Below are 27,570 nucleotides of genomic sequence, written 5' to 3' on the forward strand. Positions count from 1 at the left end.
ATGTAATATTGTGCTGAAAATACCAGAAATGAGAATACACCCTGCGTGATTCTGTTTTCATCAAGTATAAAACTAAGCAAAACTAATCTCCGCTGTTGGGAGTCTGGCTAGCGAGCTCCCTTGGAGGTGTTGGGGTGACTAAGAGACCCAGGGGCTCCTGAGGGGCTGTCACCTTCTGTTTCTGGATGTGGATGCTGGTTACATGGGCGTTTTCACTTTGTGAATGTCAATACATTCTACACTTAGGACACTTGCATTTCATGGATGTATATCATTCTTTGATAAGAAGTTAAAGTTTTTATTGAAACAGGAGAAACTCTGGGGCACCTGGGTGGCTCAGTCAGTTGAGCATCTGACTCTTGGTTTCTGCTCAGGTCATGACCTCAAGGTCATGAGACTGAGCCTGGGAGTTGAGCTCCACACTCAGCAGGGAGTCTGCGTGAGATGCTCACCCTCTGCCCCTACCCCACTCGCATGCATGTGCTCTCTCTCTCTCTCTCAAATAAATAAATCTTTAAAAAAAAAAAAGAAAAGAAAAGAAAAAGGGGAAAACTTAAATGGCCAAAAAAGCATGAGTTTTATATATGAGCAGATCACAGTGGTTAAGAGTTGGGGGTAACTCTGGGGCTGGGGGCCTGAGTGTGACTCACGACTGTGTGTCTTACCGCCTGTGATATCTCAGGCAAGTTATTTAACCTCTCTGTGGCTCACTTCTCTTCATCTATAAAATGGGAGGAACAGCAGTCCCGAGCTCACAATGTTGTTTTGAGGTTTAAGTGAGGTCAGGTTTGTAAAGGGTTTGAAACCTCACCTGGCCACAGGTGAGTGTTCCATGTGTGTTACCTTTTACGGATGGGAATATGATGGCAGAGGTCATAGTATATCCATACCTAATAATACAGGGGAAAGATGGCTTTAAAACTATGTTGCATACATAATTATATGCCTAAGCGCTTCCTTATGCATTCTGACCAGGTTGCATGGATTAAGTCATTCATTTGTCCTCATAGCACGTCTCAACTGCACGTGGAAGACCCATCTAAGGAAACAATGGGTTGTCGCTGGTGCCAAGGAGCCAATAAAACAATCCTCCCAGCCACCTTAATGAGGAAAAGACACAGAAGCTCCCAGAATCGTGTGGGGGTGAGAAGGAGGCGAGTCCATGGATCTGGGAAGAGGAAAGGAGTAGTTATCTGATTAAGATTTCAACTCCAGGAGTAAGCCCCCAAATGCAGATGGCACAGGATGGCATGAACACTGCACGAGCCTGGGTTGATTGTTTTCCCCTTCCTTCTTCCTCAAAGCTGTGAGGAGCCAGACGGAGGGAGGTGAGAGCCCACACATATCCCAGCGTACCAGACTGTGCCCTGCCGAGCAACTTGACTTGTCCCCTGCTTCTAAACAGCAAGAAAAATGTCAAACTGTCATCAGTGATTAAAGTGGGATTTTCCAAAGGTTTCAAAAATATTTCAGAATTCAAGACCTTATTCTTCTCGCAGAAGATAAATCCAAGCAGCATTCCCTTAACAGATGCATCATGGGACCCGTTTTACCAGCTGGTTTTCCTCTCTGGGTTCCCGTGGTGGTGGAGGGCAGGCTTGGCCCTTGCTGTAGCGCCTTTGCAGCTTGAAGTAGGTCTTCTTGACTGCTTCCAACCAACAACGACGTGTGGGAGCACATGCATGGGCCCCAAGCTCCCCCAGAATGCATGTAACTCTGAAATGTAATTAGGGGGGGGCCCATCTGCTCACCTCGCAGGCCTGCAAGGCTCCTGAGGAACGGACCTATGCCTCGTCCACCTCTGTGTGCAAGACAGATTACACCACCTTCAGGGCTCAGTGCCAAATGAGAAGGTGGGTCCCTTGTTTGGAAGTTACTTAAGAATTTCAAGATGTCAGGGGTGCCGGGGTGGCTCAGTCGGTTAAGCGTCCAACTCTTGGTTTGGGCTCAGGTCGTGATCTCAGGGTCGTGAGTCAGGCTCCACACTCAGCACGGTGTCTGCTTGTCCCTCTCCCCCGCTCCAACCCCCACTTGCTCTCTCTCTCTCCCTCAAGTAGATAAATAAATAAAATCTTTTAAAGAAAAGTTTCAAGATTTCAACAGCAGAGCCTGACACCAAGTGCGGGGTACTTCTAAGCACGGGGCACTGCACAGAGGTCACGTGCCCATGAAACCAGCCCTGTCTGCATAGGAACCTAGTCTGTGCACAACCAACACTTACTGGATGTCCATCTTGCCATTGTCATGATGCCCTCTGAGCTTACTCCTTTGGCCCTGGGGTTTAATCATGTTTCTTAACATTTGCTGAGTGCTCACTGGGTATGAGGCATTCTTCTCAGCACTTTCCATGTGTTAGCTTATCCTCATGAAAATGCCATGCGGTTGGAAGTCTTCCTGTCACCGACCGGAAGAGAGGCAGAGAGAACTGAGTCACTTGCCCAAGGGCAGAAGTGGGGCCCGAAGTCCACCCAGAAGTTCTTGCCGCGGACGCTCCTGCCAAGTTGGAGTTGGATTGCCCCTCTCGAAGCAAAGACCCATATTTTATTCCTCTTTATTTCCCCTCCCTTGGCCCACCCCGGAAAGGGGCAGACATTCAGCGTACGCCTACATATTTTGTCATGCGGACAGCATTGCCGGGCATTTCTTCCAGCCCAGGCCTGAGGTCTGGCCCTGGAGAGCAGCAGTAATTTGCCTTCCTCTTTCATGCTCCAAGACCAAGGTCAAGGGGTGGCTGGCAGGAATAGGTCAGGGGTTTGCCCTGGAGTGACATGGGAGCTGACCAATCAGAGTGGCCCCCAGAAGCTGGGGTGGCCCTTGCTGTGCCATGGCCTTCTGCACTTTGGTCACTGGGTCATTGGACCAGGGAGAAGAAGGGAGAGCTGGGGCAGCAGGAGAACTCTAGGAGCCTGAGGGTAAGGCGATAGGAATGTTGCCATACTTTGACCACCAACAAACCGTGCATATACAGACCCGCTGGATGCCTGCCTGCTCTCTGCTCACCTCCTCGTGATGACAGAGCCCTCCATGGTGGTCCAGAGAGTGCACTGCTAATTCCAATCTCTAAAAGCCAATTTAAATCCGCAATCATTTGGCACACCTCCAGCGTGCCATAGACCGAGGAAATGCCTGAGGGGACAGTAGATGGAGGACCGAAGACGGCATTCTGGAACATGATTGAGACTGGTCCTGGCACACAGTAGATGCTCAGTTAATACCTCTTTTTTTTTTTAGATTTTATTTATTTATTTGAGAGAGAGAGAGAGAGAATGAGAGATAGAGAGCACGAGAGGGAAAAGGGTCAGAGGGAGAAGCAGACTCCCCGCCGAGCAGGGAGCCCGATGCGGGACTCGATCCCGGGACTCCAGGATCATGACCTGAGCCGAAGGCAGTCGCTTAACCAACTGAGCCACCCAGGCACCCCTCAGTTGATACCTCTTAAATTGAGCTACACTGAAGTCAGAAGCCCTGCCCCAAGACATCCAAGCCCGGTGAGACTCACTGTTTTAGATCTGTAAGGCTATGTAGTAGTTATCTATGGCTACATAACAATTATTCTAAAACACAGCAGCTTAAAACAGGGTTCAGCAAACTTTTTCCTAAAGGGCCAAATAGTACGTATCTTAGACTCGTCGTGGACCATATGGTCTCCGTTGCATCTACTCCACAACTCCTGGTGATGGAGCGGAAAAGCAGCCACAGATAATATGTACACTAATGGTCAATTCTCTGTTCCAATAAAACTTTATTTACAAAAACAGGTGGCCGGCCCACAGGCTATAGTCTGCCAACTGCCGGCTTCAAACAATAAACATTTATTGTTTTGCAGTTGTTGTGAGTCAGGAATCCAGGTGCAGCTTAGCTCAATGCTGGTGGCCCAGCAGTTCTCATGAGGTTGCAAATGAGTGATCACCCAGGACTATGATCTCCTGAAGACTCAGCCAGGCCCGGATAATCTGCTTCCACGCTCACCCCCATGGGTGCTGGCAGGCCTCAGTTCCTTGCCATGTGGGCCTCCGGTGACATGGGAGCTATTCCTGTGTGAGAGAGAGTCAGAAAGTGCCCGAGACCAAAGCCACAGTCTTTTTATAACCTATGCTAATCTCAGGAGAGGCATCTCATCACTTGTGCCCTATTTTATTCGGTAAAAGTAAATCAGTAAGTCTAGCCCACACTCAGACAGGGAGGGCTCTCCACGAGGACAGGGGCTGTCCATCGCTGGGGGTCACCTTGGAGGCGGATGCTGCAGTCATTCATCTTGTCATTCATACAGTAAACATTCTTGGCACATCCACACCTGCCATACACCACGCTCGGGGGGAAGCACTGGGGATTCAGTGGGGACAAGGCACACGCCCCCTCCCCTCCCGGGACTGCCAGTGCACATCTGTCTTAGAACTGACCCTGTTACGATAAAAGAGAAAGAGAAACAAAATAAGAAAAGGAAAAGCAAAAATAACAATAATAATCAATAATTGAGAAAGTTCCCTGTATAATAAAAAAGATGTCCAAGAACTCATAGATACCAACCTAGCTCAGCTAACGGTCCCTCTAAACAGAGATCAAAAACCCAAAAGCCTACTGGAGCCAGACAGCATGAAAACGTGAAGACTCCCCCAACTTGGAGTGCAAATGTGCTCAACAGAGAACCTGGGTCCCAGCTCAAGGGAGCTACTACCCCCCATTCAAGTCCAGCCTATTGGGATCTGCCAGAATTTGGGTCCGGTGCCGTCACAAGTGATTTTTTCGAGAAAAATCTTAGGATTAGGATTTTATGGTACGTCTCCTAACTTTTTTAAATATGGGCAATGGTGAGAGACGGTGTTTCCCTTCTTCTATTCCCTGTCTCAGCTAAGTTTCTCCCGGTGTCAGGCCTTAGGACCTCCCCCTGATTTTTCTCGAATAGTTTCATCTCAGCTAAAATATCACATCCTCATAGGTTTGTGATTGTGATCACATCACTTTGTGATTTCCCAGCGTTGCTGTAACTAGTGAGGTGGCTTTAAACAACAGAAATTTCTTCCCGCGTGGTTCTGAAGCCTAGATGTCTGAAATGTGACTGGGCTATGCATACTCTCTCTGAAGGCTCTAGGGGAGAATTCTTTCTTGCCTCTTTCTAGCATTTCGTCACTATCAGCAATCATTGGCATCCCCTGGCTTCTAGAGGCATCGCTCCAATCTCTGACTCTGTCTTCACGTGGCTTCTCTCTGTGTGTCTGTCTCTGTGTCTTTTCTCCTCTTCTTATAAGGACACTGGTCTTACTGGACTCAGAACCCACTCCACTCCTGTAGGAGATAAAACTCCAGCATACGTTTCATTTTAACAAATCATATTGCAATGGTCTTACTTCCAAATAAGGTCACATTCTGAGGTTCTGGGAAAGACATGAATTTGGGGAGGACATTATCCAACCCGGTACAGTTGGTATTATTGTGTTGCTTTATAGTACTTGATGCCATCTTAATTTTTCCTGCTTGTTTTCCTGTTTCGTATGTCATTGCCCCACTAAAATGTAAGCTCCACGCGAACAGCTAGCTCATCATTCTATCCCCCACACTTAGCACCGTTTCTAGCCCACAGAAGGCACGCAATAAATATTTGCTGCAAAGAGAAATGGAGAGAGGGATAAAAGGAGAGAAGAAACAAGACTTTCTGGTTTGATTTTTTTTTTAAGAGGGGGAGGGGCAGAGGAAGAGGGAGAGACTCTTAAAGGAGACTCAGCGCCCAGCATGGAGCCCGACGCAGGGCTCCATCTCACCACCCTGAGATCATGACCTGAGCCGAAATCAAGAGCCAGACGCTTAACCGACTGAGCCACCCAGGCGCCCCTGATTTGATATTTTTAAGATGGTGCATGGGGATTAAGAAAGGGCTGATGCTAAGGGGGTTTCCTATAAATGGTTGTTTGGAGACAAGCCTTTCTATTCTCTTCCCAGAGATTTAGAATAGACCCAGCTCCACCTCTCAGACCTATCCGTTCCCATGTCTCCTAGGAACGTGCCCTCAACCTTCCCAGCCCCCGCCCGCCCCCACCGTGGAAAATCAGCTGCCCCGCTAACCAGGAGAGTGGCAGATAGAAAAGGAAAAAAAGGACACTTGCAACTCCTGCCCAGGTCACGCCTCATGCCACTTTCTTCTCTTTGGAGGAGCAGTGTCTGCCTGCAAAAGGGTGTTGGGTTCTCACAACTGAGAATGCTGAGCAGGGCCCACACCCAGCAGCCTACCAGTCATTGACAGAAGTGGGCTAGGTGGGGGTGGGAGCGTATTGGAGCATGTTCAGGTAAATGCGCAGCAGCCATGAACTCTAGGTGACTGTGCGCACAAATGAGAGGCTTGTGTTTCTTAGCCCTCCAGTGTTTCAAACAAACTGAGATCTAGATGTTTTTTAAAAAATTACCTAATTAGCAAGTGTTGGCAAGCAATTCAAGTTTTTAAAAACTCAACACAGGCCAACCTCACCGCTCCCTCTCCTCCCCCTAAAAAGAATGCCTGTGGCCAGAGGTCACCCTTGATTCCCAACTTCTGGGGAATGCAAGCCCTCAGTGTGTCTTTAGGAGTCCAAAATTTGCAAAGAGTGTGGACGGGAGCAAAATGGAACTCTGGTCTATAGACTCATACAGGTAAGACTTGACCAAAAGAGGCAAGGAACAGGTTCAAGGCAATACCAAGGCAAACCAGAACACCTTCTCCCCTTTCCCAAGCAGAGATAATGCATCCTTGACCCAGGTTCCCTCCAAATATTTGCATGAAGTATAAGGATTAAGGTGAAGGGAAAGCCCCCAGCAGCCTGGCTGCCCTTTTCCTTCCTTCAGTCCAGGGACTACTCTTTGAATATCTCCCTTCCAAACTCCCAGCACCACCTCTCCAAGTCCCCAAAAGACCCTGCCTGATCTTCCTCCCAGAGGGATCATAGTCAAGAATATCAGATTCGGGTCCAGTCTGGACTTTGCCAAGCTCGCTAAGCCTCAGTTTCCCCATCACTAACATAAGGGCTAGGTCATACTCCAGCTTTGTGCAAATTAGAGAAAGGCGCTTTTCTTCCAGTGCAGCCCTAAGCCAAGGCACCAGCTAGATGAGTGCAGAAGGACTGGACTTCAGGACCCTCTCAGACCCTCAGCTGGGTACCTTTGTTCAGTGAGCAGCCTGCACAACCATACATGGCCACCCTGGATAGTCTCTCCTTTGTAGATCTTATATGTGACACTGTTTTAACACACATTATTTCTGATAACACTTAACACAATTATTTGGTAACTAATAATAACTCGACATTTTTTTTCCACCCTAATTTTTTTACATACTCTTCAACAGAGTATGGGTTTACATTAGTAAATACTAAACCAGTACAGCTTTTACGGTCCTCAATATGATTTCAGGTTATCTTGGAGACAGAATTAACATTGTTGAATAATAAGAAGCATTTCCTTTTCAATTCTCTCATTTCTTCTGAAAAACATTCAGTGTTTAATACTTCCAACCCTTGCTAATGATTACACACACACCCACAGGTCCTCTAGAAGTCGTTCCCCAGCAAGCAACAATGGCTCAAATGTTTTAGATCCCTTGGTTTTAGTTGTTTTTTATCTTTTCCCATTTCCCTTTATGGTGAGTAAGGGCTACTTTTCAATTTACAGTAGCAGTATCAAGTTTTCTTTCCAAAAACATGTATGTAAGTATTTAAAATGAGTCAACTTAAGGAAAAATGTTAAACAAATAATAGAGGTGGCAGTGGAGGGTTTGAAGTTTGGGAAACCTGACACTGCCCAATTCCAGACAAGGCCAGATCTTGATGTTTTCTCAGCTTCCCCCAGTTTGAAGTCGGGAGGAGAATAGGGGATTAGTGCAAATGTCTAACACCCAGAGTGTCCCTGCTCCGCTGTGTCTGGAGCTGGGGATCCGCGCCCTCTGGCTTTCCAGCAGTGGGTTCCCTCTGAGCTCAATTCTTCAAGAGTTTGCCCCCTGGAAAGCTGCTGACTTTCATAAACCTTCCCTTCTCTGAGTGGCATGCCTGGGTCCTGTCTCTTGAGCTCTGGGGACCTTCTCCGGGAGGGACATGCCCCTCTAGAATGACTGGGTCCTCCAGGTCGGCTCCCGGGAGGCTGAGCCCAGGCCGGAGCCCGCTGGAGACAACGCAGGAGCCCGCGTGCGCCCTGCCCCTGCGGGAGCGACGGCCGCTGCGCCCTCCCAGATTAAGGAGTGAGCGGGGCCGGGCACACAATGCGGCTGTGTTTGATCCCGCGACGTGTCACTCAGAATCGCAAACAATTTATTGCCATTAGACGTCTTTGTCAGGCACTAATTTCCTGGTGGCGCTCCATCACGGACCTCGAAACATCAGGGGAGGGGGCTCAGAGGCCCACGGGCTGGGGGCGCGAGGGAGCCGTCGCGAGCCAGGCGGGGGTTCCCGTAACGAGGCTTTAATGAGGGGAGCGCGGCCGGCCTTTGTGGAGAAGCCCAAGGAGGCGGCGGCCCGGGCCGCGCGCTCCGAGAGGTCACTTCCTCCCCGGGCCCCGAGCACCCGCCATCCCGTTGAGGGCCAGCTGCGGCCACCAGGCTGGGTGCCCACTGCGGGCTCTCTGGGACCCCCGCCACCCTCGCCCGCTCGGAAATGCGGCCGGAAACGCAGTCTTTCCATGCAACAATGCAAACGCGCTCATTACCATCTCCTCAATATGCATGAAGAAAATGCGCGAGGCTGGCCGAGCCCCATCACCCGGCTCTGGCCTCAGCATCCAATAAGGCGACATATTCATCTCCCAAGATGGATGAGGAGGGGGCGCCGGGGCGGGGGGGGGGGAGGCCGATCCACGGGGGGTGGGGGGGCACACGTCCTGGAGAGGAAGAGAAGAGAGAAAATACACGCCGGAGAACCTGAGAGACAGACCAAGAAACCCGAGAAGCACATAGACTGGGATGAAAGAGAGAAGGAAAGACAGAAGGAGAATTGGGGGTGAGGGAGAGGGACCGTCACAGAGGCAGACAGAGATTAAAAAAAAAGAGAGAGAGACAAAATCAGGGCAGAGGGAAGGAGCCACACTGAGAAAAGTGAACTGCAAAGTGGTCCAGAGGAACAAATAAAACAACGAATCGGGGGAGCGGAGGAAAGAGAAGGAAAATGAATGACTTAGAAATCAAATACCTAGAAAGTGGGAGACAGACGGGGAGCGAAAAACAAAGGAGAGGGAGACAGTGAAACTGCTCGAGTCAGGTGGGGAAAGGATGGTCATGGAGAGGTAAAGAAAAATCAGATCACTTGCGCTGAGGGCCAGATTTTCAATCCCTGCCATCCTGGGCGCGGCGAGCCGCGGGCCGCTCAGAGCCCCCGGGGCGCGGGGGTGGGGGTGGGGGCCGCGCGAGGGCGCGGCGGGGAGCCAGGGGCCGTCGGCCGGCCTCGCGCCCTTCCTGGGGCGGCCCGGCCGGCTCCCGGGTGCCCGGGCCCAACTCGGGGCCCACCGCGAGCGTCGCGGCCCGCAGCTGCAGCGGCCGGCCGGGCGGCCTCTTCCCCGCCGACAGCAAAGTTGGCAAAGTTTCTCCCAAAGTTTCCCCAAGGCTTCTCGGGACCCAGGGACCGGCCTCGAGGCCCTGGCGACCGGTGGGGCGCCGCAGCCCGTTCCGGGGCGGCTCTGCAGACAGTCGGCCCGCGCCTCCTGGGATCCCCGGGGTCCGGATTCCGGCCTGATGCAAATCCCTCCCGGTGCTGACGCCAGGCCACGCACTCCGGCGTCCGCACGGCTGCTAATAGCGGAGAGAGAGAATGCGGAAGAGGGAGAGAGAGGGAGAGAGAGAGAAGAAAAAAATATTCTCAGCTCAATTTAAGTCTCATGGAAAGGGCTTACAACTGTAATTAAATCATTAAATTCTTGTCTACGCTTCACAGAGCGGAGAGAAATTAACTTCCCACCAACCTCATTTTCTATTTGAACATGAAATAATGATTTTCTGCCCGTCTAATTACAAAGCCAACATCTGATCAAGCCAGCATCCAGAGGGGATTATCGCATGCACGAGTATTAGACCTCATTACCAGCTTGAGTGCAAAATTATTACATCTTGTAATTGGATGGTGAGATTTATATACAGATCGGCCCGGTTTCTGTAAGATTGTAATTACAAGCTTCGTTGGTTAGCTACTTATCAGAACTTTGCAGGAAAACAAAACAAATGACTGAGGAAAACGAGCATTTCATTAACCTGTAACCCGAGCGCGGGGGGAGGGAGCGGTGGGAGCGTGCGCCGCGGCGTCTGCAGGAAGCGGAGAGATCGCCGGCCGCCCTGCAGCCAGGGGACTTCGGTTCTGGGAGGGAAGGACAGAACATGGGCCTCGGCGAGGAGACCCGGGGGCTGCAGCGGCGCCCCCCGACGGGGACGCGCGCGCACCGTGAGGCTGGGCGAGGAGGGGGCAGAAAGGGGGCCTGGTGGCTAGCGGCTCGCGTGCCGCGTGTGGCGCTGCCCCCGAGCCTGGCGGGCCGCGGGCCCTGGACAGACGTCGGGGCCGCGCTGCCCCAGGTGCGAGTCCAGCGAGCGCTGCTGTGTGCACCAAACGTGTGCCATGGACACCCTCTCCGTGCACTGCCACACTCGGGGCCGCGTAGAGAGAGCGTCTACAGCAAGCCTCCGAAGCGCTGTGTGCGCTGGGAACAGTGGACGAAGGCGAAAAGACGGAGAAGCTTTTGTGTGCGGCGCGTTTGTGCGCGCATGCCTTTCCCAAATCAACTTCCCGTGCACCTGCTTCTCCTCCCTGTGCGAGTGTGTCACTTTGACCTCGTCCCTTGGATTAAAAATCTCTGGAAATGGTTCGATTGTCCTCGAACTCGCGAGTTCAGTCCGGGGCCGGGCTCCACTGGCCCGGTCGAGTTTTGGAGCCAGTGCCACGTCGGGGCTCGGCTGCCTAGGACGCTGAGTCCCGACGTGAAGCGCGGACCTCCCGGGCGGGGGCAGGGCTGATCTCTGCTGGACACTAGGGTAGTGGAGAGGCCGCTTCTGCTCCGGGACCTGGGACGCCTGGAGGGACCTAATTAATCGAGGTTCTTGGGTACGAGAATGGGTCTGGGGATTCTCCTTCTGGGCCATGGGCGCCCTCAGACCTGCGTGGTCGGTTCACAGAGAACCACCTCGCCCCTTCCCTGGCCTCTTTCCCACCTCGCGCAGCTCCGAAGCAGCCAGGTCGATAGCTGGTTAATGCGGAGGAAGCATCTCCGGGGCTCATGGTTTTCTCTTTTCCTTCTGGAAGAGCTGAGTTTAATAGCGAGCGTTTCATCTGGGCACGCCACAGTTTCCCCACCTCGCAATCTGGCACCTGGCACGCTCAGGTCTGGTGCCACCACTTTGCGCAAACTCTGGGGTTCAGGGCCGTCGAGGCTCGAGGTTTGACATCTAGGAAGCACTCCGGGAAATACTGTTACCCTCAGTTTTGTAACCCCTGAGATTTTCTGTGAGAAGGTGAGCCCATGGTTCCCAAAGCCCCTTGGCTGAGAGGCTTAACTGGAAACGAAATCAGGCGCCGGGGAAACATTTCAAAGCCAGAGCTTCCCTTGATACCTCCTCCTCTGGGGAGACTCCAGCTAAGGCCAACGCCAGGTATCAGGCAGAGAAGCAGGTGGGGAGGGGATGTGGGAAAGAGCTCGACCGAATTTGAGAAGGCCACACATCAGTTTCCCCAATCGAACACCAAACTGGTGGCCCCCAAACTTTCTCTTGTCTCTCTCCCGCCCCCCACCCCCGCAATTTTTCTCTGGAGCCACCGCCCTGTGCGAAGACCGGTGGAAAGAGACCCGGAGTGAGGGGTGGGGTCAAAACTGGGAATTCATTCCTGAGCTGGACTGCCCAGAGCTGCTTACACCAGAGAGACAGCCGGGGGCCGAGACTCTCCGATCTCTCCACTCTGGTGGAATTCGGATTCAATTCCTCTCTCAATCAGCGCGCGGCGGCCAGTTTCCGCCCCACAGCCCGGGCTGGCCACTCCATGACAGAGTCACCGCGCCCGTGCTGTCCCCGGAGCGCTACCGCTGCAGGCCTGGCCAGTGCGTCGGTCGCCGCCGCGGCCTAAAGCTTTTAGCCCGGAGTCGCTGCGATTCCGGGAGTTTCAATCCCGCGGTCGGCTGCACGCCCTAATCCGTGAAGGTGGGCGTTCGGATACCGGGATTTCAGGTTTGATGGAGGAAACAGCCCACTGTAAAACCAAAAGTCTCGCCTCCCATCCCCACCCGAGACGGTGATAGGCTCTTTACAGAGAGAAAACAGTTTGGCACGGTGACCCGGGGAGCCGAGGAACGGGGTAGGGAGACGAAGGGTGTCTACAGACTGAAAATTCCAATATGCAAACTTCTCGAAGGGCTCTCGGAAAGTTCCTGGAGCCTCTGCCACCTGGCTCTCTGCTCCTCCCCCCCCCCCTCCACGCGCACCCGCTTAGGGCGCCGCTAGGCTCCCTGTTCCAGTCTTGGCTCCCCGGGATCCCCAGGGGGTCCACACTTCAGCCCCTCCAGAGGCAGAGCCCGCCATTTCTAATCAGAGGTTCGCACCCGGACACAGGCGGCGTTAAAGTAGCTGATTTCAGGGTTTGGTGCTCTGGGTAGGGGGCTGCTTCGCCCCCCTGGGCAATGAGATGGCCTTTGAAGGCTCGACTAGAACGCACCCCTTCGTCCCTCGCACCTCTCTACTCGCTTCTTCCCTACGCCGCTGAGAGCGGCCTGGAGTCTAAGAGGTGCGAGCCGAAAAGGGGGCCCGGGCCGAGGAAAGCCCCAACGCCTGCCCTGGACCGAGATCTTGGTCCCGACCCAGGCCCCCGCGCTGGGGCGGGGCGGGGCGGGGGGAGAGAAGAGGTACCGAGGGGCGGGCAGCGGGGAGGGGCGAGGTGACCCCGTACTAACCCGCGTCCCCGCGCCTCCCGCTGCCCCTCCCGGCGCAGGCCGGAGGGGGCGGGCAGGGACTCGGAGCGCCCGGGCTCGCGTCCCCGCCCCGCCCCGCCCTGCGCGCAGTATCCTCCGGGGTGGGCGGCCTCGCCTGGAAGGCGCCCCGGCGATTGGCGACTCCGGAAGGAGACGCGAGGAAAAGTCGAATAAGAGGGCGCGACGTCAGACCCGAGATTTGGGGAAGGGCAGGGGAGGAGGTGAGGGCGGGGACGGACACACAGACACAGCCTCAGACTCAGATCCACGGACTTACACCCCCCGCACGGCACCTTAAGTGTCCCCAACTTTACGCCGCCTGAACCCAGGGCGCCGCCGAGGCCGGGGCTGGGGGTGGGGGGAGAGATACGGGAGTAGACAGAGAGAGATAAAAACAGGGGAGAAGAAAGAGTGAAGGGAGCGGAAAGGGGAGAAGAGAAAAGGAATAGAGAGAAAGGAAAAGCAGGAGAGGGAAGAGAGTTTCGAGCGTCCAGGAGAGTGAAAGAGCCCGAAGGAGCGGAAGCGATCCTAGGGGGAAGAGGAGCGCAGAGAGGGAGGGGGGAGGAAGGGCGAGGAGGGGGAGTGAAAACTAGAGGAGGGCGAAGGAAGCGAGGCGCGACACTGCTCGGGGACAGGAGGGCAGTGAGGAGCGAGGCGCGGGCAGAGGCTGCTCCGGCTGCCGAAAGAGGAGGGAGCGCGGCGCTGAGAGGAGGGGCTTGCGGGCCCGTAGAAATGTCAATCAGAGCCCGGAGCCCCGGGAATCTCCGCCAATCTGTTCGGACCTGACCTGGCTCCTCGCCGCCGCCGCCGCCGCCACCGCCGCCGCCGCCGCCGCCGCCGCCGCCGCCGCCGCCGCCGCGGAGCAGATCAATAGGCGAACGCGGAGAGCAGCGCAGCGCGGGAGGCAGCGCGGCCCCAGCCCGGCCCAGCCCCCGATGCGCGCCGGAGCCCGCGGGCGGCGCTGAGCAGGGCGGCCCCGGGGGCCGGGCCCCCCTCTCCGTCCGTGCCCCGCGGGCCACCATGTCCTTCCCCCAGCTCGGATACCAGTACATCCGCCCGCTCTACCCACCCGAGCGCCCGGGGACCGCCAGCGGCGGCGGCAGCGCCGGGGCCCGGAGCGGCCCAGGAGCCGGGGCCTCGGAGCTGGCCGCCTCGGGGTCCCTGTCCAACGTGCTCTCCTCCGTGTACGGGGCGCCCTATGCCGCGGCGGCAGCGGCTGCCGCAGCCGCCCAGGGCTACGGTGCCTTTCTGCCCTACGCCGCCGAGCTGCCCATCTTCCCGCAGCTGGTAAGCGCCCAGGGAGCCGGGGTGGGGTGGGGGAGGGTTAAGAGAGCTGGGGCGCGGGAAGGGCGAGCGCGCGGGAGTAGACGAGCGCGGCCCAGGCCGGGAGGGTGGAGGCGGCGACGGCTAGGGCTCACCCGCGCTCCCTCGGCGCGTGTCCCTTCCCTCTCCGTGTGCGTACAGGGAGCGCAGTACGAGCTGAAAGACAGCCCGGGGGTGCAGCATCCGGCCGCGGCCGCCGCGTTTCCGCACCCGCACCCCGCCTTCTACCCGTATGGCCAGTACCAGTTCGGGGACCCGTCCCGTCCCAAGAACGCCACCCGGGAGAGCACGAGCACGCTCAAGGCCTGGCTCAACGAGCACCGCAAGAACCCCTACCCCACCAAGGGCGAGAAGATCATGCTGGCCATCATCACCAAGATGACCCTCACCCAGGTGTCCACCTGGTTCGCCAACGCGCGCCGGCGCCTCAAGAAGGAGAACAAGATGACGTGGGCGCCCCGCAGCCGCACCGACGAGGAAGGCAACGCTTACGGGAGCGAGCGCGAGGAGGAAGACGAGGAGGAGGACGAAGAAGACAGCAAACGCGAGCTGGAGCTGGAGGAGGAGGAGCTCGTGGGGGAGGAGGAGGACACGGGGGGCGAGGGCCTGGCGGACGACGACGAGGACGAGGAGATAGATTTGGAGAACTTAGACGGCGCGGCCGCGGGGCCTGAGCTCGCCTTGGCTGGGGCGGCGCACAGGGACGGCGACCTCGGCCTGAGACCCATTTCAGACTCCAAGAACAGCGACTCGGACGACAGCTCGGAGGGCCTGGAGGAGCGTCCACTGCCGGTGCTGAGTCTGGCCCCAGCGCCACCGCCGGTGGCCGCGGTTCCGCCGTCTCCGCCCTCGCCTCCTGCGGGCCTGGACCCCTGCGCTCCGGCGCCAGCGCCCGCCTCAGCCCTGCAGAAGCCCAAGATCTGGTCCCTGGCCGAGACGGCCACAAGCCCGGACAACCCGCGCCGCTCGCCTCCGGGCGCGGGGGGTTCTCCCCCTGGGGCCGCCGTCGCGCCCCCAGCCCTGCAGCTCTCTCCAGCCGCCGCGGCCGCCGCGGCCCACAGACTCGTCTCCACGCCTCTGAGCAAGTTCCCGGCTTGGACCAACCGGCCGTTCCCAGGCCCGCCGCCGGGCCCACGCCCGCACCCGCTCTCCCTGCTCGGCTCGGCCCCTCCACACCTGCTGGGACTTCCCGGAGCCGCGGGCCACCCGGCCGCCGCCGCTGCTGCCTTCGCTCGGCCGGCGGAGCCCGAGGGCGGAACAGGTGACTACTGAGCGCTGGATGCGGAGGGAGGGGGTGGGTTCTGGGGGTCGCGCGGGGGTAGGCGGAGATGGGCAGGACCCCCCGGGGGCGCGGGGCGCTTACCACCCCGCGCCTGCCTCCCGCGGCCCTGAGTGCTGGAATGGAGCGCTCTGAAGGCCCTCCTTTTTCTTCCCCGCTTCCCTTAGATCGCTGTAGTGCCTTGGAAGTGGAGAAAAAGTTACTCAAGACAGCTTTCCAGCCCGTGCCCAGGCGGTAAGAGACCCCCGCTGTAGGGGGAATGGTGGGACCGGCAAGTCGGGAAGGAACAAACTTGGAGGCCCACTCGGCTTTTGCCCCCGGGGGAACGCCGCCGGGACGCGCTTTAAAAAGGGGACGGAACACACAGCCCTCCGTAGTCCCCGCGGGCCCACAGCCGGCTTGGCTATCCCAGTCCTGGCCCCTGTACGCGCGGTGGGCACCGGAGCCCGGCCCGGTCACCAGGCCCCTGGGGCGGGCGGCGGCTCTGGGAAGCACCCCTGGAAGTCCTCCAGCCGGGGCCTGGGGTCTGACGCCTTCCCGCCCTTCTGATAGTTAAACCGGAAGCCCAACGTCTACGGCGGGACAGCATCTGACCCTGAGACACCTCCCAGCCCCCCAGCCTCAGCCCCAGGTTGGGTCTCCCGGTCCTGGGCCGCGTCGGTGCCCCGGACTCTTATTTCCCTTTGCTACTACCATTGCTTCTCTCTTCCAGGCCGCAGAACCACCTGGATGCCGCTCTGGTCCTCTCGGCTCTCTCCTCGTCTTAGTACTTATTTTTAAAAATTTTAAATCGTTGTAATAATTGTAAAAAAAAAAAATCGCTCTGTATAGTTATGACTTGTAAGCATGTCCGTGTATGAATACCTAAAAAAGAAAACTAAATAACAACAAAAAAAAGAAATAAAGCAAGTCCCCCTCAGTCCTCCCCAAGTGGCTTCTGTATCCCACATTAGCTGAGTTTGTGAGGGTTTTTTTTTTTTTTTTTTTTGGTTCGGTTGATTTGGGGGGTGCAGTTTCCGTGAGAATAAGCGTGTCTGACTTTTTTTGTATATACAGAAAAATGTACATATGTGTGAACCAAATTGTACAAGAAAGTATCTATTTTTGGCTAAATAAATGAGCTGTTGCCACTTTGACTATAACTGCCTGTCTGCCCCTCCCCACGACGGATCTATTGGGGTTTTTTTAATCCACACCCCCACCCCCCCACCCCCACCCCCCCACACCCCCACACCCCCCACCCCCGTGTTTGAAGAGTTGCTGGGGATCAGCAGTAAAGAAGGCGAGTAGGACCACTTTATCAGAAGAGGGCAGAGGCCGAGAAGACAGAGAAGTGGCAGGCCTGGGAGCACTGCTGGGGGTGAGGCAGTTGGAGAAATCTGTGGGCGCCCAAGGGAAAGGGCAGAGAAGACAGCGGGAAACCCGACAAGATGCCCTCCGAGGAGCCTGGGCAAGTTGGGCCCACCCCGCCGGTCCACTGGAGCAACCATGGGGTCTTGGAGCCCGCTCTGGATGGCAGAGCAAAAAGACTCAGAGGAGGGTCTGGATGCAGAAGGTTTAGGGTGGGAGGTTCTCATCCCTCCTGCAACCCCATTCTTAGATAGGCACAATTGAGGTTTTCTTAGTCTTACATGAGGGCGTGTGCCAGTTCAGTTCAAGCCCCTTGCAACCTCATTGCACCCCTGACTCCTCCTTATAGATGCAAGGGTGTGGGGTGGCGGTGAGTAGGGTGGGTGTGGAGGAGCAGGGAGCCTGGGGATGCACATCATGACCTCTTGGTGACTTGCCCAGCCTGAATGGAGAGTTGGGGGACCCAGGTCCTGGTAGCATCTGTGCATCTTGGCACCCCAGCGGGTTTTCCCCAAGTGCCCTGGAAGGACAGCTTTCTGGGGTCCCATGGGGGAACCGGGGGTGTTGGGGCTGCTGTACCTATCTATGCAGCCTGGATTCGGGCTCCAGGCAGTCCAGGGGTGGGCCGGGGGCGGGGAGGGAGCCCGGAAATTTGGGGCTAGAGCTCCCTCTACAGGACAAAAGGGCCACTCAGCGCCTACCTCTGGAGGCCGCTCCAGCCAGGCCGGCCGCCGCTGGCCCCTTCCTGGCCCCCTCCCCGTCCTCTTGTTTTCTCTTTCAGGCTGCCAGCCTTGCCCAACTTTGACTTGAACAAGTTGTAGGGAGTGCTGGAAGAGTGCCGCCTCCGGGCCGAAGTGGAGGGTACACTTTTTGTACCTCCGTCCCCACGTTTTGTTAGTAAATGATGCATAGGGTGGCCAGACACCTGGTGCTTGCCCCCACCCCACCCCCTGGCATGGGGCCTGTGACAATCCCGCCGGTGCCCTGGGAGTTTTGGGAAGAGCTTGCAAATGAAGCCATTGAACAAGGCTTTAGTGTACACCTTCCAGGTTCTGCAGGAGCAGAAGCAGGAGCAGGTGCCCCCAGGGAACCCCAGAGAAGCTGAGTCAATGGGGTGTGGTGGCCTCCCAGGGACAAGGGGGAAAGAGGGTCTGTTGGCGTCCAGAGTGTTAGTTGGCGGCCCTTCCCAGAGGGCTGGTGAGGCAGAGGCTGGTCTCTGAGCAAAGACCTTCCAAGCGAGGCTGGGGCTCCCCCCTCTGGGCCCTTCCCCAGAGGTGGGAAATGTCTCTCGGGCTCCCTCCCCTCCCGGCTCTCTATTAATGGTGTTTGTGGGGTTCAGACTCTTTCCCAGGACTCAGACGCGGGCTGTGGTTCAGCTCAGGCACTGGGCAGGGCGCCCTGCCACACGGAACGGGCTTCAACTGTCTGGGCCTTGAACGTCAGAGGCCAGGGCCTCGGGGCCGGGCAGAGGCCTCTGCCCTTGGCCTGAGTATCTTTAGGTGGGCAGCTACCCCTGAGAGCCTGTCAGCTAGGGCCTCCAAGCTTTACTGTGGCACAGACCTAGCTCCCCAGTCTCCGTCCTGTGAAACTCTGGGCAGAGAATTAACTTCTCTGTGCTCTATTTCCTCATCTGTGGGAAATGGGAATAATAGCGCCTACCTCGAAGGAGGAAGCTTATCTAGTGCTGACATGCCCCGTGGAGGTAAATAGCCTTACTAATATTCTATTATTAGTCTTACTAATACTCTATTCCAGAATCTCAGGCCCCTCTCTTCCACTCTGGGCACGATTCTGCCCATGCACGCCCCTCAGCCATAACAGTGAGGCATCTGCCTTCAGGCACCTCAGGACGCAGCTCAAACCAGGGAGAAAGGAAAGTCCCCAGGCCAGCGTGATCAGGGGGAGGGCGCACGCAGAGGGCAGGCAGCCTTTCCACGCGCAGACCGTCCACCAAGGGAGGAGGAAAAGCATTCACAGGGAGCTGGTGCCGAGAGGCCAAGCCGAGCTCGGAGAGGTCTGACTGCCCCCTGTCCTTGGTGTCTGTCTAGTGTAAACCCTGCGGCCGGCTCACCCCATCAGACCAGCTCATTCCAGGGATAACCGTCCTTGGATGAGACCAGTTTTGCCCCTACTGAAAGGGCGGTTGTGTGGGGGGGTGGGGGGCGGAGGAGAGCTGGGGGAGACCTGGGAGTGGCTCCCACGTATCTGCATCTTCTCTGTCCCACAGAACACGTGGGCCCTTCACATGGCCCCAAACTGACCCTCATAAGGTAATGCGATCAAAACAAACAAAAAAAAAGATCCATGGGCTTTCTAGCCGAAATAGGGAGAAGCAGCAGCTCCGCTCCCCATTTCACCAGGAATGGGTTCTTCATACTCCTCCCTGAGCCACCCCCTCCTCTCCCTCCTTTCAGGGAGCCTAGGAACCGCCTCCATCCATAGTTTGTTGTGCGGACCTAAAATTTTAAAAGGCAACAGGAAGCTGGAGGGGGAGGGTTCACGGGGTGGGGGGGGAGGGGGGACGGGGGAGGGAGGGAGAGAGAAAAGGAAGCTAGAGAAGAATAAGGCATAAGGGAGAGAGGATATCTGGGAATCTTATCCCAGGTCCTGATTAAGCTTCAATTAGAAATAAAATATGTCAATCACTCCGCCTGGAAGGGGTTCCTGCTGTCGGGGCTGGTTATGCAAAGCACGCCAAGGTGTGCGGGGATAATCAATTAGGTCAGAGGAAGGAGTGTATGTCACGGCTTCCCTCATTATCTGCATGGAGCTGGGGGTTGGGGGGGCTCACCGGGCCAGAGAGCCAGAGGAGAATAGAATTCTCTCCCTACGTGATGGCCCACCTCTGGGGCCTGGGACATTCTCGGTTTCCAGTTGAATTTACTTTCACGGGAAGACAGGGAGGAGGAAGTGGGGTCTAGTCAGAGGGCAACATGGAGAAGCTAGTGGGGCAGAGGCTTCCCCGAGAGGAAAGGGTGCTCCAGCCACTCACCTGCCCCAGGTGAGGAGTGAGGAGAGGGCAGGCCCTCACCTGCCTGCCGGGCTGGTGGTCTGCTGGCCCCCCTGGAGGGTCCCTGGTCTCAGGCCTGAGTTTTGGAAGGTAAGCAACAGGGATTGAATGCTTGGATAGGAACTGGATGTCCAAGATATGCTGGGACCCTCCATCAGGAACTCTGGCTTTGGGCCCACTTATTCGTGTCCTTCTAGAAACATTCTGTATCCTGTAACTCCTGGCTGCATGTGCCCTCTTGCCTCTACCAGATGAAAAAGGGCAATCGCAGGTGCGGACAGATCGTGTCTGTGGCAAGAGCTACGTCCAACTTGAGTGGAGGCAAGCGTCATTCTGATTTGGGGCTCCACCTTCACCGTCTGCAAGATAGAGGGGATTGGATTAGATGAATTTCTTCCAATCCGAGGTTGTCTTGTATTGGACATAAATGGAGGGTGACCATAACCTCTCCTGATCCTGATCAGCCATTGTCATCGGATCCAGCCAGCCAACGTGACCACACTGAAAGTGTCCGTCTATTGCACGGCCAGGCCAACCTAGCTTATGTGGAGCTCCTCTTTCCCTCCCAACAGAGGCCCCAGCCCCTCCGAAGACCATCCTGACTGTTTGCATGGAAAACCCCACAAGGCATGTCCTCCCGAGGGTGGAAGGGTGAGTACCCAGGTCTTAAGATAGAGCAGTGTTTCTCCGCTGGGCAAGCCCCCCGACTCCCAGGACATATGACAACGCCTGGAGACATTTTCCACTGTCACGACTGGGTAGGGATGCTGGCATCTCATGGGTGGAGACCAGGGATGCTTCTGACGCCAGGGATGCTGTCCCACAGACACAGGCCAGCCCCAACAGCAGAGAATTACGGGGTCCCAAATGTCAATCATGCCTCCGTTGAGAAACCAAGAAGGGGGGGGGGGGTGTCAGGGGCAATTAGAATGCGGATTTTCTCCCTGAAAGAAAAGCACAGCTTTGCGGTGGGAAACCTTAAAGAAGGGTGCTAGGTGGGGCCGCTTTTTGCTCTTTAAAACTCTTGGCCCTGGAAGGGGGCCCTTGGGGTGAGAGAGCATAAGCAGGAAACTTTGCCAGCCTGGGAAATAGAAAAGTAGGTTTGGGCTCCCTGAACCGCTGGGGGTGGGACCGTCTCCAGGAGGGAGAGACAGAGTCATCTCCAAAGAGGACGTGTGTCTGAAAAGTTGGGGCCCTTCTCCCTGGATATTTATATCAGGAGCAGGTTACCGGAATGTTCTCACAGATGAAAGCCTGACTCCTGTGGTTTGGCTCATAGTAATTGCCACCTCTTAACTGCTGCCAGTCCTTCCTGCGCGTCAATGTTGTGTGTGTGTGTGAGTGTGTGCGGGTGCGGGTGTGCATGTGGGTGCATGTAGGTGTGTGGGTGCATTGTGTGCATGGGTGTGTGGGGGTGCATGTAGGTGTGGGGGGTGCGTGCGTGTGAGTGTGCACAGGTGCATGTGGGTACATGTAGCTCTGTGGGTGTGGGGGTGCGTGTGTGTGCATGGGTGTGTGTGTGTGCGCATGTGCGTGTGGGTGCGAGTGTGGATGTGTGGGTGCACGTGTGGGTGAGCGTGGGGGCGTGCGTGTGGGTGCGTGTGAGTGCATGGGTGCGTGTGTGTGCATGGGTGAGTCTGTGTGAGTGTGCACATGCACGTGTGGGTGCAGGTGTGGATGTGTGGGTGCGTGTAGGTGTGTGGGTGTGTGGGTGTGCATGTGTGTGTGTGTGTGCGGGTGAGTGTGCGTGGATGCATGTGGGTGTGTGGGGGTGGGGGTGCGTGTGTGTGCATGGCTGAGTGTGTGCGTGGGGGTACACGTGTGGATGTGTGGGCACACGTGTGGGTGTGCGTGGGTGTGTGTCCCATGTCAGGGAGCAGGAAGGAGACAAAGGCAGGGTAAGGTCTCACTCGGGCCTGCCCTCTAGGACGAGAAGGCTGTGGTTTCGTGGCTTTAGTGCTGGTGGCAGCCCTGCATTCTCCCACTGCTCCAGGCCGCTAACAAGTGCGCCCACAGCCCTCCGGGGCCTTTGGAGTGCACTCATCTGAGAGATTGTGCTTTTCTCAGCCGCTCAGATTTATTTTGCTAAAGTTACAGGGCAATTATGGAAATGCGCCCTTTGAAGCTGGGCTGATTTCTCTTTATTTTCTTCTCCCTGGGCTCTTTTTTTTTTTTTTCCAGTGCTCTCTCTCTCTCTCTTTCCTCTCTCTTTTTTTCCTGATAATTATTAGATAGCGGGAGTTTCCAGGGGTAATTTGAAAAAATCTTTTGAACAGTGATAAAAATGTGTGTAGATTAAAATGACGTTACTATTATTTTAACGTTATGGTTTTTTTTTTTAATGGGATTTTGATGGCCAGGAGGAGAGAAATGAATTAATGATAGCAGGAGACAGGGACCTCATGCTCAGACTGTGGGCCCAGGACATGCTTGCCAGCCTGAGGCCCAGCGTGGGGAGCTCCATGGCAGCCTGGCAGACCACCTGGTTGGCCAGCAGACTGGCCCGGCCTCCTGGGGCTCCCCCTGGGCCCCCAGAATGTGTAGCTCCATGAATTTAACAGGATGAACGCCCTGCTCCCTTTTCCTCACACCTTGGGACCAAGAGGCCCAGACTCAACAGAGCTGTGTTTTCTGGGCTTTGTACATTATTTCTCACTGTTGCACGGAATCTGGAGGCTCTGTGTGAACCAACCCAACTTATTTCTCTCTTCCCACCCCACTTTGCTTGACTTGACGCTGGGGTGTTGAGGAAAAGCGTCTGAAGCCAGATGGTGTTGACCTCAGTGCTGGTGAGGCCTTCCATGGGGAATGTGGCCTGCTTAGTTGGAGCGGGGGGCTCAGTTTTTATTTGTTAGAGTGGCTTTGAAGCTTTCTTTGTCCGTATTTTTCTTTGCTCCTTCCTTCCTCCTTTCTTGTCTTTGGGGGGAATGGCTCATTATCTGTATACAAACACCACCAGGAAGTCTTGTGGCCTTCAAGAGCCGGGCCTTGGCCTCAGTGGCCGGAGTGGAGGTCATATCACCTCCTATTTCCTTTACCCTATTTCAAAAAATAAAATAAAATAAAACAAATAAAATGGAGTTGAGTGCTTACTATTTGACAGGCCTACCCATTAACCACGCTAACCACTTTCCATGAATTTCAGTTCATGCTCACAACCCCCATCTCGGGGAGAGGGGGCGGGGGTACCTGATGAAGAAATTAAGGCTTAAAGAGAAGGTCAGCTAAAGAGACTCTTCTGGTGCCAGGCAGAACATTCCATATGCTATACTGCTGTCTGGATTAAAAGGGTAATATACATTGGTTTGTACAAGGAGCTGGTGTAGTTGCCTCGGGGAAAGGACCCAGGCAGCTGTGGGTCAAGGACAGGAGGGATATTTTTCAGTCTCTATCCATTTGCTCCTTTTGAACCATGGGAATATGTTAGCTCTTCAGAAAGCTGTTTTGTTTGTAAATAACTAAAATGCGTGAGAGAGAAAGAGAGACAGAGAGGACAGACAGAAAGCAACTTCTCTGGATCTCACAACATTCATTCATTCATTCACTGACCCCTGCAGATATCCCCAGTACCTGTATGGGTGGGGCCATGCACCTCGAGTGTGGTGGTCCAGAGGGTGGGCCCTGCAATCCAATTGCCTTGGTTCAAATCCCAGCTCCAGGGCTCCCTAACTGCGTGACCTTGAGCTACTGACTGCACCGCTCTGAGCTTTGCTCCCTCGTAAAACAAAAAGAATCATTATCATTTTCCCTCCCTCATAGACCGTTGAGAGGATAAAATGAGTTCCTTTGCACTTAGAACAGTGTGCCATGCATGAGTATTTGCCTCGTGCATAATAATTACCTGATAAATTACAAATAGTTTTTGTATTAATGATGACAACCACAACCCTAGGCGATGGGCATGATGCCCCCATTTTATAGGTAGGTAAACCCAAACTCAGCCACTGGCTCAATGAAGCCAATAGGCGTAAAGCCAGCATTCTGATCCCATCTACCACTTGCTCACGCAATGGGATTCAGGGTGGAGTACTCATCGGCTGTGACACCACTTTGCTCCTGCCCCACCTGCTTACCTGATCCACTCGGGCCTGACCTTATCTTGGAGGGACCAAGATCCTATGTGAACCCCAGCGCACCAACTCCCACTGCAACCTGCCATTTCTACCACGAAGTCAGCGAAGTTCAAGGGCATGTAAATGGCTGTGTCACAGGCGACACCTCGAATCTGATGCCTTCAAATTAAATTTTTTTAAAGTAAGTACAGGACAGGGTGAGGATCTCTGTCCGCTCGTTCAATTCCTTCTCACCTTCGGTCCTGGTGGAAAGGGGCTCTTGGTACAGTTACACACTAGTGCCTTGCTGTAAGCGACCATCTGACCATCCGTATTAGTGAAAGAAAGGCTAGTCCTCCTTCCAGATCTTGCTGCTCAGCATGTGCACCCTGCAGCAGCAGCAAACTGGGAGCTTGTTAGAAATGCAGATGCTCAGGCCCCACCCAGCTCCACTGAATTGGAATCTGCATCTTCCTAGGATTCTCCGGGAGATGCGTGTGCATATTCAAGTGTGAGAAGCACTGGTCCATATGCTCTCCAGTAAGACCTATGGCCCTTCCAGAATGGAGACAGAAACAGTCTCTGAGACTTGGACCTCCATGGGATAAGCAAGATGGAGGATGAGGGAGGGAGGGAGGGTGTATCAAAGAGGAGGAAAGGAAGGAATGAGAGAGGTCAAGGGAGAAGGCGCCAGGAATCTACCTGAGGATGAATTTACCAGGACTGAAGACATGTTGTGCTCCTTCCTCTGCCTTTAAACATGTTCAAGGTTGGCTGTCCCTTTGGGCTCCTCATGGCCACAGCCTCTGCCCACAAGCCCTTCTAGATATTTCATGGAATGGGGGATATATGTAACTGGAAATGTGGGACTTTATTAAGTAGCTGATTTCTAACAGCATGCCTTATAGCTGATCCCCACTAAACTTGGGTGCATCTCATGGACAGAGGGGCGAGTCAACATGATGGCTCTGTATTCGCTGTCTACTGCTATATAACAAATCCTCCCAAAAGAGAGTGGTATGAGACAACAAGCAGTCATTCTCTTACATGTTCCGTGCTTCAGGATTTCAAGAGCAGCTTAGCTGGCTAGTTCTGGCTTGAGGTTTCTCGTGGGGTTACAGTCAAGATGTCAGGGCTGGCTGGAGTTGTCTGGAAGCTTGGCTGGGTCTGAGCATCCAATTCCAAGACGGTTTACTCACACAACTGTAGGCAGCAGTGCTCAGGTCCTTGCCACGTGAATCTGTCCACAGAGCTGCTTGAGTGTCCACAATATGGCAGCTGTCTGCCCCCAGAGCAAGTGACCCTAGAGGGAGTGAGATAGAAGGCACAGTCCTTTTTGACCCAGCTTCAGAAGTCACACTGTATCATTTCTGCAATATCCTACTGAAGTTACACTAGCCAGCCCTCTTCAGTATGGGAGGGAGCTACTATAAGGCATGAATACCAAGATGCAGAGATCACTGGGGCCATCTTGGAGCCTGGTTACTACAGTCACTGACACATCTCTGTGATCTAATTTAGTGCCTGTTTTCCTTTCTAAGAAGAGATGTTCCTGATATCCCGAGCATCTGAGTGCCTGGGTGCCAGAGACAGAAACCAAGCTCAACAGTCTTTTCTAAAAACATTTTTCTTGGTTCATGTAACTGGGGAAGCCAAGAGCAGAGGAAATAATAATAATAGCTAGTATTTATTGATCAGATACTATGAGCTAAGCACCTGGATTAAGTCATTTAATCTTCACAAAGACCAAGGACTTGAAAGCATCAGTACTTTCTTTCTTCTTCTTCTTCTTTTTTTTTTTTTTTCTTTATTCCGGTGTCTGCTTCAGTGTTGACTTTTTTCGCAGACTTCCCCAGGTGGCAGGTACACGGTGACCATTAACTCTGTGCCCATGGGCTTAGTGCTGGTGATCCAAAGGGAAAGAAATGGTTTCTGCTGGTTAGTTTCAGTTGTAAAATCCCAAGGAAAAACTCTGATTAGTTCAACTTGGCCATGTGTTCATTGCTAGGCCAATCACAGCGGCCAGGGGTGTGGCAGGAAGATGAAGTTCCTTGAAGAAAGTAAGGGTGCTACCATCATGGAGAGGGCGGAGGCGAAGGCTGCCTGAGGGGACAGGGAAGATCTCCGAAGAGGTTTGGGATGCACATGAGAAGGGCCAGCAGTCAGTCAGTTTGCCAAAGGCCAGGCGTGCAGGTTGGCCACTGCCCAAAGGCAGACCACCTCAGCCCTTCCTGAGTCCAGGAAGGGTCCATCTGACCACATCCTGGAGCTTCCCCACCTGAGTATCATCCCTAGGAAAAGAGCTGAGTGAGAGTACACCTGAGAATCTGAGGTCAGACCCAAAGTGAAGCTCCAGAGTGTGCCTTCTCTTAGAGCTCATTTTTTATCTTATTTAGGAGCTTATATCTTACCCCATGATATTCCCCTGTTTGGCTTATTATAAAAGTAGTTTTCCTTTAAAAGACCCCCATGGGTCCTATGGCCCTGATACCTCCTGGGATGCTTCTGTGTTACCGTGGAGGTCTGCGGATGTGACCCACGCAAGTTGGGGACATGGGATCGACAAGGGCTGGATCCCAATGTCTTGGGTGGGTGGCAAAGGACAAAAGAATAGGGGGGTTGGACTGGGGGAACCCCTGGGGACCGGTGTTCTGCTTAAAGTCAGTAGAACTTTAAAACTTGGCACCCCCGCCGTCTCTTCATCATCCCTCTACCTCTCTCCCCCTCTTACACTTGAACCTGAGCTGAAGGATGCATCTTTGGCCTGGGGATTCTCTTGGTGCTGGGTGCATCCCAGGGCCTTCTATTACTGAGCACTCGGTAAATAGTCACTGAGTGCCTGGCTGCTTTGGAATTCGGTGATAAAATTAGGCTTTTCCCAGTTTCCTTTCAGATCGTTAGGCACGTATAAAATTTGCAAGTATGTTATAAAATAAGAATGATTAAGTACCCAATTATACATATCACTTAATAAAAATATTTTCCCATAATTATTAGATAGAAGTTTAAATACAATTATAAATTGTAATCATTATACTGGAGTATATGTGCCACCAAAGGGAGCACTAAAGTGTCATCATTCTAAAAGAGCTACTGGGGTGCTAGGGTTACCTTTGTTCAGCTTTGCCCCGTGACAGGGACTTGTCGTCAGGCTTTTCTATGCAAAGTCAGCCAGAGAATACGGTTTGAAGGCAACAGTCATTTCCATTTTCAGTTGTCCTGTGTCCTCCCTCTGCCATACCTGAGCACCCCCAAATAGATACCAGGCCCTCCCAAGCACCCAAATATTAAGGTGATGTCAGGACTCTTTTTGGATCCTTTGGTAAGGTGGGACTGGGGGGTCCCTGTCACATGCTCTCACTGATTTTCCCAAGATGCTCCTTTATTGTCCACAAGGTCTCCACACCAGGGTCTGTCCTCCGGGCAAGGCTCCTGACCTTTTGTGTCCTGGAATATAGCAGAAGAACAGGGTGGCACGGCCTGGCTGGAAATAGTACTTGGGAAAAGGCCATAGGCTCGACCGCTTGCTCCACAGCACGCAGAAGGGCCGTTGCCAAAAAATATAATTATCCAGAAATGTGGGACGAAGACACTGCAGGAGAGAGGGGCTGAGCAGAAGGGCAGTAGATGGATGGGACAGGAGGGCGGGCAGAGGCAGAGGCAGAGCCGATCCG

General features: G+C 54.5%; 1 protein-coding gene and 1 long non-coding RNA gene across 2 annotated transcripts; one reads left to right on the forward strand and one right to left on the reverse strand.

Annotated features, from left to right (window-relative positions):
- Positions 1-9,294: 9,294 nt before the first annotated feature.
- On the reverse strand, positions 9,295-14,698 carry LOC113936596. Its single transcript, XR_003524295.2, has 3 exons — positions 14,595-14,698; positions 10,190-10,292; positions 9,295-9,733 (listed from the first exon to the last, which is right to left on the reverse strand). It is a non-coding gene; the product is annotated as an uncharacterized LOC113936596 (long non-coding RNA).
- Positions 13,063-16,622, forward strand: IRX3 (iroquois homeobox 3). Its single transcript, XM_027619998.2, has 4 exons — positions 13,063-14,169; positions 14,347-15,466; positions 15,652-15,718; positions 16,197-16,622. Exons 1-4 carry the CDS (start codon positions 13,903-13,905, stop codon positions 16,249-16,251), a joined length of 1,509 nt encoding a protein of 502 aa, XP_027475799.1. The 5' UTR covers positions 13,063-13,902; the 3' UTR covers positions 16,252-16,622.
- The last annotated feature ends 10,948 nt before the right edge of the window (positions 16,623-27,570 follow it).

Source organism: Zalophus californianus, chromosome 17 (genome assembly GCF_009762305.2).
Source record: "Zalophus californianus isolate mZalCal1 chromosome 17, mZalCal1.pri.v2, whole genome shotgun sequence".
Classification (NCBI taxonomy): domain Eukaryota; kingdom Metazoa; phylum Chordata; class Mammalia; order Carnivora; family Otariidae; genus Zalophus; species Zalophus californianus.